Source organism: Malus domestica, chromosome 12 (genome assembly GCF_042453785.1).
Source record: "Malus domestica chromosome 12, GDT2T_hap1".
NCBI lineage: Eukaryota > Viridiplantae > Streptophyta > Magnoliopsida > Rosales > Rosaceae > Malus > Malus domestica.
Genome location: NC_091672.1, coordinates 11,806,244 through 11,816,725, shown reverse-complemented (window position 1 = coordinate 11,816,725; position 10,482 = coordinate 11,806,244). Strand labels below are relative to the sequence as shown.

Genomic DNA, 10,482 nt, shown 5'->3' with positions numbered 1-10,482 from the left:
TATACTTTGAGAGAATCAACTTTGTTCACATAGCATTCAAATATACATTCATGCACTGGGAGTAGGGATGGGCAAATACCCATCGGTTATGGGTAACCGTTTAGATAAATAAACAGTTATAGGTATAACCGTTTACCCACGAAATTTAAATGGGCGGTTATGGGTATTAACCGCGGTTATAAACGGGTAACAATTTACCCATTTATTTTATATATGTAAAATTAACACAAATCATGTTCCCTATCGGACAAAACTTAAATCAATGCTATTGACTATAGTGCATGATTTCTATAGCTAATATAACATAGTTTTCCTTAACCAATTTAAATTTCATGGTTCATTATATATATTATGTTAATATTTTACATTCCGAGTCAAATAACCCAAGAATACTGTCTTTTAACAGTTTTCATAACCCAAGAATACTTAGCAAATTTTATATTATCTTCATTGCTAACAGTTAAAAATATTGTTTGTAAACTATTATTTTAATTATTGGAATGATATATGGACTTAAAAATTAAAATGCGGAAATGTATGATGAATGTACCTATAACGGTGTTTAATTGTTAGAAAAACAAAATTATGACAAATTTTTCTTTTTTAATTTTCAAGTTGTTAAAAAAACATGTAGACGGGTGAAAAATGAGTAAATGACAAAAAAGAAAGGAGAAACGGGTTTAAAAATAATAAATGGGTAAACGGGTACTAAACGGTTACAGTTAAATGGGTACACGGTTATGAGTATGATTAATCGTTTATAAACAGTTATGGGTATGGGTATAACCGTTTAGACAATTACCCAACGGGTAAACGGTTATACGGGTATGAGAATAAATGGTTATCGATAAATAACCGCGGTTACCCGCCCGCCATAATCGTTTCCCATCCCTAACTGGGAGACGAAAAATCCACTTCACTTCAACCCAATGCAGAAAAGTAGGAGTCATACAATGAGCAACCTGGTACAAATTTTATGTGAATGATTCCCCAGCATACAGATCAATTTTACTTGTCACGACGCGACGTATGGAACCCTACCTTGGCAAAATTAACATGCGGAAAGCGAAGTCATTGACCCATCTCATGGCTACGCTTAGTAGCAGCAACAACCGTGTCCATCATGCTTGCGCGAAGTGCGCCCTTCTCAAGTTCATGAATCCCGGCAATGGTGATTCCTCCAGGTGAAGCAACTTGGTCTTTCAGCTGACCTGGATGTTTTCCTGTTTTCATCACCATGGCTGCTGCTCCATAGAACTTTGGCACAACACAAGAGAAACAGAAATGAGAGATTATACATCAGAGGCCAACAATAGTTCATAATCCTGGGACATCTCCTCAGGTCGTAAACAATATAATTTCCGTAGGCAAAGCGCATGGCATATCATGAGCCTGCCTGAGGTTTTTACTTTGGTGGAAAATGGCAACTACTATGATCATGTGGTTTATATACCACTTATTGTTTGTTTAATGTTGCTCCCAATTCAATTTTTGAATTAAATTTGTAACCGGATCTATTTGTGCATGTTTCCCTTGTTTAAACTTTTAATTTTTCACGCGTCTATAGAGCAACAAGAATCTTAACTTATAGAAATATTGAATTGTATAACCCCTCACCATAAATACGTGCTTCTAGGGGTTATTGCTGCTAAAACAGAGGCAAGAGAAAATCCATATGCTTGTATAACCCCTCACCATAAAGTGCTCTGTGAATCCGAAAGTACAAGTCTGGAGCTTTCTAGCTATCTTCACTTATAGAAATATTGAATTGTTTTCAGAAACATACATCGAGTACCCAGCATAGACAATCTCGAAAAAACATAATCAGTACAGATTCCACTTACAGCTTGAGAAGCAAGACTCAGACAAATTTCTCGTGGTAAGCCTGCAACTACACCTCCATCAGCCATAGCTTCTATTGCTATATACGCAAATGCTGTACCAGCACCACTGCAAAATTGTCCAAGGAAAAAACCACTAAATTTGACGGACTTCTGTCAATGTGAGTCTCTATCCATTCAGTTATTTCTTTTTTGAAAAAAATATATAAGAGATGCTTATGCAAGAGGATGCCTTTCCAAACTCTAATGGTATAATAGTGCCCAGTTTACATGTCTGATCTTTTAATTATAACAAGACATGCACATACCCAACAGCACCAGCAGCATCAGACAATTTCTCGTCCATTTTCCACACCTTGCCAACAGCTCCAAATAGGTCTGCTATTAACTCACCGTCATTTACTGTTGCAGCTTCACCCAAGTGCATAACTGTTTGCATGTAATCACACATTGTCACACGGAGGAGACTGCAGATAAAGCTAGAACAATGCTATGCAATTGATCCACATATATTATGTCTTCGGTAATAAAGCAGCATTTCAAGGTTGAAGGAAATGGCATCTGTCTGACAGATGAGAGTTCTTAGTACTGAAGGCCACTGGAGCTCTTCGTAATCTTTTAGATCTTTGTTATCCTCATATAAATTTAAAATCTATGGAATTGGTTTTAATGTTGACAAAACTAAGGCTGAAAACTGGTTACGTAGTTGATTCAAATTGGGAAAATCCTAGCAATGTAATTGTTCGTTTGGGGGAATATCCAGTGGGGACGTTTCCTGGCCAACGAGCACACAGCTCCCCGAGAGGTTGGCGCCGGTTGATATCGTCTGTCGGGCTTCTACTTATTGGCGAGCTGTAAGAGAAGGATAGAGTTAATTCTAAAAGGTGCATTTGTAGGGCCTTAGGTGTAGGCCTTGAGACTCACAATCAAAATTAACTTTAAATATTCAAGCGTGCTACTGCCATCTTTAGCATGACAGATGTAAAACTGATGTTCAGTTGTTTGATTATATATGTCCGAGAGACCAATTTAATTCTGATAGGTGCCTTTGTGGGGCCTTAGGTGTAGGCCTTGAGGCTTCTAACCAGAACTAACCAAGTACTCGAACATATATTGGTTGTTTTATTGTTGCGGAAGTATCACAACCGTTATACTTTAATCGCCCTAGCCCGCAGAGCAGAACGAATTCAGAAAGGTGCCTTTGTCGGGCCTTAGGTATAGGCCTTGAGGCTTCCCATCAGAATTAATTCTATACTCAAGCGTTCTGTGGTAATCATGATATAACAGAAGTAAAACTAAGAAAATAGGCTAATTACTTGCGCCCCCAAGTAACTTCAGATTTCTTGTTATCAAGGACTGTCGTGGATGGGTTAAGTACATAAAGTTCTTTTTTATGCCTTGAGACCAAGGACTTTTAATTGATCAATCTTGTCTGCCCGAATGGTTAGAACTTAGAAGTCTTTTAATCATAAACTGGCTAGAAATAACTTGGATGCAGATGGAAATATACGTTATATTACTAGATTTATGAATGAAAAGACTAAAACAAAGGAGGTCGGGCAAGGCTGATTGTCTTGCAACTTCCTCTCTTTGTGATTTACAAACGGTTTGAAGGCTAGAAGGGGAGATTGAGAGATAAGTTTATAGGAGAGAATCGATACTACAACAAGATTTAAACAAGGTAGCAGAGCTTTTACAAAGGCTTTTCTGGTGAAGGTTGATCCCGAAAAGGATGAAGGCTTTGTGCTGACTACAACTTCGTATGCAAATCTAGCTTGAGCAGAGTTTGTGTATTTGTTTGTTTGATTGATTGTCCTTATCTCTGATTTTTCTTTCTCCTTTTATAGATGATTTAGCTTGGCTGCCTGCAGTATTGATCTTACCCGAATGCCTCTGAAAGGTAGTGACTCATCAGCTTTTTACTTGTCCTGCCATTGTAAAGTACTTTTAGGCTGATTAGCTAGCTAGTCTACACCACTTGACCCCTAGATAGGTGAGCAGGTGGCTTGAGTGATCTGCACTTAGTCGGGAAAAAGGCCTCTTCCCCCTTCTGGGTTTTGGCTGAGCCTCGGGCTTCCTTTATTCTGGACCTCATTTTGGGCTAACTCCCTTTCAAGCCCAAAGTTCAAGTTTTAACCCAAACAGTAATACCTTCTACATGGGTTTAATATATTGATTAAATCCTTTAATTGAAGGAATTAAGGGCCATGAATTCGATAATTTAAAGAATTGGAAAGAATTTATTTCAGTACAGCACAACTTTATGGCCTAAAAGAGAAGGAGAGCATAACAAATGTGAGAACCGGGTGTAAGAAACTTAATGTGGGTTTCATCAAACATTTGACAAGTGTAATATTATAAGTTAAGTGAGTTATATATATTGAACTTAGCCTAACTAATGTAATAATGTAGTTTCCGGAATTAAGACTTGGAGGGAAACTTAAGGAGATTCAAATTAATTTGAATTGGACAGTTACATTAAGATGTAACTGGTGGTAACTCCTTTCTTGATGGGAGGAAGGAACTACTACAAGTATATATATATATATATATATATATATATATATATATATATATAGTGATATGGTCCATTCTCTCGGTGTGAAAAACATGTTTACCATTTCAGATTTAGACATAAACTCGTCCCATTGAGAGTTTGGAAATATTTTCGATCACACAAGAGAGAAGAAGGTTGTATTGCTGCAGTGATCTTCATAGCGTCAAATGTAGGTTAGTGTTATCAACCTTTAATGTAATGTTCTGCCGCTCAAGCGGTGTGTTCTATCGCTCAAGCGGTGGTATTACTATGTTCTGCCGCTTAAGTGGTGTGTTCTACCGCTCAAGCGGTGGTATTACTACATTTTGTTGCTCAAGCGAAGGTGGTATTACTGTATTATGTTGCTCAAGCGATAGATTCTCTATACACAAATTAGAGTTTGATGGTTATGATCTCTAGAAGGACTAACATGTGGTATCAGAGCCCCACCATTCAAACTCTTGCATGATTATACATGTATTATGACTACAATCTTCCGCTGCTATAACTGTATTAAATATTTCATGCGCATGACAATTATATCGATTACTGCAGCTTTATGTTGCAAACTACATTATTTTTGCATTGCTTTTATTCTTTCAATATTTGTATCTATCTGTAGTATAGTATGATGATTCATAATTTGATTCCCATTGAGAATCATGAAGCATGATGCCTTATATATTTTCAAGGCTGTATGATATCATTCTGGTGTTGATACTAATGATTTTAAGTACTGTTGTCATTTGATTACATTGCATCTTCCACCAAAGTGTTAGATCCAATCTTAAGTTCTTATGATTACAATTAAGAATACTTAAAATAGCGGTTCATAATACTATCAAGTTGAACAAATTTCTAAAGAAATTTATATATACTAGGATCATTATGGATTGATGTATAGTGAATGATGAATGTCATGTAATGGTGTATTTCTTCTTGCCTAAAGGTGTAGTCATACATACAGACCATGATATTTATATTTAGCTATGCAAACTTTGAAAATTATAATCTTATATGAACAGTTTCTTGCCCGAAGGTGTGGCTGGTTTCATATGTTTTAGTGTAACAAGACAATTAAGAAATGTTCTTGCTTACAAAACTTATGATTTTCAAACCAAATGTATATACATGCAGATTTCAATATGCTAAATCTTGTTAACATCGAGAAATTGAATGGCACCAACTTCAAAACTTGGAAGCAACAGATTGAAATGAATCTGGGAATGCTTGAGTTTAACATAGCTTTTAAGTCCCCTCAACCATCTGCCTTGGTTGATAGCAGCACTCCTCAAGAGAGAGATCATTTTGCAAGATGGGAGAGGGCAAATCAGATGTCTCTTCTCATTATGCAGAATGTAATGGAAGAGCATATCCGAGGTGGCATTACAAGTTGTGATTTAGCCAAGGATTATATGGCAATGATCGAAGAGAAGTACAAGAGGTCAGATAAGGCTGAAGTGGGGGCACATCTTTCTGCACTTATCAATAGCAAGTTCGATGGTTCAGGAAGTGTGCGTGAACATTTGTTGAAAATGGTGAATCTTTCTAACAAACTGAATGCCATGGAGATTGGTATCACTGACCAATTTCTAGTGCACATGACCTTGTACTCTTTGCCTGGTGAATATGATCAAATCAAGGTGAACTATATCACTCAAAAAGAAACTTGGAGTGTTAATGAGTTGATTGCTATCTGTTGGCAAGAGGAAGACAGACTGAAAAGATCCAAAACCGAGAAAATGGAATTGGTCAACCTTGCCAACACTGCAAAAGGAAAGGGAAAGCAGATCATGCTTGCCAAAAATGATAATTATAAGGGGACCAAGCCATTTAACCTTCGGAGCATAGCACCATCCACATTTGGTTCCAAGAAGCAGTTCAAGAGTTCTGGTGTATCTGCCAAAAATAATGGAGCCTCCTCATCTCAAGGTTTACAGGTTCACAAACCTCATTTTAAAAAGTGTTTTCATTGTCAATCAACTGAACACTTGAGAAAGAACTGTCCTGTTTTTAAAGTGTGGTTACTTCAGAAAGGTAAAACAGTTTTTGATGTTTTTGTGACAGTTGAATCAAATATGATTTTTATACTACAAAACCCTTGGTGGTTTGACACTGGATGCTCCATCCATATAACCAACTCTTTGCAAGGATTTCAAAGCCAGAAGGAGACAATTAAAGAGTCCTATAATGTTTATGTTAGAAATGAGAATAAAGTCGTGGTTGAAGCTGTGGGTATTGTCAACTGGATATGTTTTAACTTTACATAATGTATTGTATGTACCTTCAATTAGAATGAATTTGTTTTCAGTAACTCAGTTTGTTAAACATGGCTTCTCTTATATAGGAGATGCTACTCAAATAAGATTTTATGTTAAAGACCAGTTTGACAGTGTTATTGGCTATGCTTTTCCAAATGGTGATCTTTGGCAAATTGAATGCACTTATAATTATGATTGTCTCAATGTTGTTAACACAACTCTATAGAGAATGCTCACAAATGACTCATCCTCAATGCTTTGGCATCGAAGGTTAGGGCATATCTCCAAAGCTAGGATGTTGAGACTAATAAAAGACAGTGCATTGCCAAATGTTGACATATCTGATATTGAGAATTGCATAGATTGCTTCAAGGGCAAAACCACTAATTTAACCAACAAAAGTAAGGCCAAAAGAAGTAATGATCTTTTAGAGATCATTCACACAGATGTGTGTGGTCCATTCCCAACAAAAACAATATGTGGGAACTCTACTTTCTTCTTTTCATTGATGATTTTTCAAGATATACCTATTTGTTTTTTATCTCGGACAAATCTCAAACTCTAAACTGTTTTAAAATCTTTAAACTTGAGGTTGAAAAACTATTGGATAAACAAATTAAAATAGTAAGGTTTGATCGTGGAGGTAAGTTTTTTGGGAGATACACAGAACAAGGACAAATTAAGGGAGCGTTTGCGTTATACCTGCAGCAAGAGGGTATCGTGGCTCAATACACAACCCCAGGTACACCATCACAGAATGGAGTGGCTGAGAGGCACAATCGGACACTTAAAAGACATGGTAAGGAGCATGTATTCATTTGCTAAACTACCTGAATTCTTATGGGGTGAGGCAATCAAGATAGCTAACTATATCCTTAATCGAGTGCCTACTAAAGCTGTCCTAATCACACCATTTGAAGCTTGAATAGGAAGAAATCCTAGTTTCAATCATTTTCACACATGGGGATGTAAATGTGAAGCCAGATTGTACAATCCAAATGAAAGAAAATTGGATTTGAAGACCACTTTTTGCTACTTTGTTGGTTATGCAGAAAAATCGAAGGGTTTTTGGTTTTACTGTCCTCATGCTCATACCAGAATTATGGAAAGTCACAATGCAAAATTCATTGAAGATATTCATCACAATGGAGTTGGTGCAGCTACTTCCATTGTCTTTGAAGAAGTAAGTGAAGAAGAACCATGTTATTCCCCGGTCCCAAGTGCCATGAATACTTTGTCCTTGTGACAATGCCATTCGTTGATAATTTGCATTTCACTGCACCAACTGAAGCTTCTCTCCCAACCATTACTGAGATTCCTCAACTCTCTCCAATACTAGCCCTACCATTAGTCTTTGAAAGTGGGGATCAACCATCCACCAGTGTAGTTGTAGGTCCATCTCAGCCTACATTATCAGTTAATAATGAACCCCCACTGCTCCCAACTAGAAAATCTTCAAGACTAAAGAAACCAGCAATTTCGGATGATTACATGGTGTATCTGCAAGAGATTGACTACGATGTTGGAGATGTGGATGATCCACTCACTTACCAAGAAGCTATGTCAAGTCCTTATGCTTCACAATGGAAAGCTGCAATGGATGATGAGTTGGTTTCCATGGCAAGTAACCACGTATGGAATTTGGTGGAGAGTCCACCAAATGCAACAGTTGTTGGATGCAAGTGGATTTTTAAGACTAAAAGAGATTCTGAAGGCAAAGTGGACAGGTACAAAGCCAGATTAGTAGTGAAGTGGTTTACTAAAAGAGAAGGGGTGGATTATACAGAAACTTTTTCTTTAGTGTCAACCAAGGATTCATTTCGTGTGATAATGGCACTACCAACACAGTTCAATTTGGAACTCCATCAAATGGATGTTAAAACAGCCTTCTTGAATGGAGGATTGGATGAACATATCTACATGAAACAACCCCTTCGATTCTTTGAAAGGGGGAAGGAAAATTGGGTGTGCAAACTTAACAAGTCCATTTATGGCCTTAAACAAGCTTCGAGACAATGGTATAAGAAGTTTGATAATGTTGTGACATGTTTTGGTTTCACTGAAAATAAGATAGACAACTGCATATACATGAGAATGGTCAAATCAAATTTCATTTTCATGGTTCTTTATGTGGATGACATCTTGTTGGCAAGCACTAGTTCTCAGTTACTCTCAGAAACTAAGACCATGCTAAAAAGTCACTTTGATATGAAGGATTTGGGAGAAGCTCATTATGTGTTGGGGATTGAAATACTCAGAAATCGACACCAAAGACTACTAGGGCTGGCTCAGAAAAATTACATTAGTAGAGTCTTGAAAAGGTTTAACATGGAACATTACTGTGGTGGAGAAGTACCAATTGGGAAAGGAGACAAGCTTTCTGTCAAGCAATGTCCAATTACTGAGTTTGAGATTCAATAGATGAAGGACAAACCATATACTTCTTTGGTAGGTAGTGTGATGTATGCTCAACTATGTAGTAGGCCAGATTTAGCTTTTGCTTTAAGTGTTTTGGGAAGATTTCAATCGAATCCAGGGTTGCCTTATTGGAATGTTGCAAAGAAAGTGCTAAGATATTTGAAAAGAACACAACATATGTGTTGACTTACCACTATGTTGATAATCTTGAATTGACATGTTATACGGATGCTGATCTTGGATGATGTGTTGATGATAGAATGTCAACGAGTGGTTATATATTCATGTTAGCTGGGGGTGCACATCACAAATAATATCATAAAAACCTCACTCACCCAAGTGCCAGGTTTTGGAGGGGAATGAACTTCGAACTCGTCGGAGTTCATCCTCATTCTCTTGCCAGAAACTGGAAACAGAAAAGTGAATGCATGCATGGATTAGAGTTAGATTAATGAACCCAAAAGCCTCACATTCCAATAATGTTGAAGTACATAGAGATTAGAGGTATTGCATCCATCGTCGACCTCGAACTCAATGGAAAAATGCCAAAATTCGATGCCAGAGATGAACATGCAATTACAGATGATTCACAGAGGTTAAAGCCCTCAAATTTCAGATCAACACCAAACAAGATTAACCCAAAAGCAAAAAGGTTAAATGAGAAATCACACCTGGTATTTGAGAATAAAGCTCGAGGCTCTCGGCTTCAATGGTGGATCACCCTAGGTGCTCTGATGCAACATGCAAGTGCATATTTGTTTTCCTTGAGTCTCAAGGATGTCGAATATGCATGTGATTTTGGGGTTTGATTTGTGAAATGATTAAGGTGAGAGCAAGGGTGAAGCTCTTGGAGCTTAGAGAGAGAATGAGAGAATTCGAGAGTTAGAGAGAGTGTGGGGTTTGCAGAAACGAGGAAGGAGAGAGACAAAGTGGGTTATAATCCCACTTAAAATAATTTTAAGTGAAATTATGATTTTGCCCCTCCGTTTGTTTTAAATTACAAATAAACCCTCAAGGCCTTGGTTTTAAATCATTTTTTTTATGTTAAATTAACGTACCAAATAAATTTTATGAAACTTAAGAAAGTACAAGAATTTATATCTCGAATCGAGGCTCAAAAACTGATTAAGAAACCTACTCAGGGGCAAAATGATCATTTCATATGTCTCGGGAATAAAATACAATATTTTAAGGAACGGGTCGTAACAAATTTCTCATTGATTAGATGCCTTATAAAAATCTTGTCCTAAGATTTTCTATATTTATAATGGTATACTGAATAAAAGGCCTCAACACTGTTAGTAGCTGTAGTAACTTTTGCAATACTAGATTATTGTTGTACTTTTACGATATCATGATTGTAGTAGCATTTGAATATGTAATACTAGGGATTCATTTTCTCAAAGTTTCATGGCTTGTATTCCTG

The 10,482-nt window shown here is 36.9% G+C and overlaps 1 protein-coding gene across 1 annotated transcript; it reads right to left on the bottom strand.

Moving 5' to 3' along the window:
* Positions 1-799: 799 nt before the first annotated feature.
* LOC114819984 (pyrroline-5-carboxylate reductase-like) lies at positions 800-9,955 on the bottom strand. The gene is made up of 5 exons (XM_070808926.1): positions 9,728-9,955; positions 2,150-2,270; positions 1,845-1,950; positions 1,042-1,257; positions 800-962 (listed from the first exon to the last, which is right to left on the bottom strand). Exons 2-4 carry the CDS (start codon positions 2,266-2,268, stop codon positions 1,072-1,074), a joined length of 411 nt encoding a protein of 136 aa, XP_070665027.1. The 5' UTR covers positions 2,269-2,270; positions 9,728-9,955; the 3' UTR covers positions 800-962; positions 1,042-1,071.
* Positions 9,956-10,482: the final 527 nt, after the last annotated feature.

Excerpts from the sequence above, each read along its gene's own strand:
- LOC114819984 (XM_070808926.1), bottom strand. The coding sequence starts at position 2,268 with ATGCACTTGGGTGAAGCTGCAACAGTAAATGACGGTGAGTTAATAGCA. Across the intron at positions 1,951-2,149 it reads GATGCTGCTGGTGCTGTTGG|TGGTGCTGGTACAGCATTTG; the intron begins GTATGTGCATGT and ends ACAATTTTGCAG. Across the intron at positions 1,258-1,844 it reads TGAGTCTTGCTTCTCAAGCT|TTCTATGGAGCAGCAGCCAT; the intron begins GTAAGTGGAATC and ends GTTGTGCCAAAG.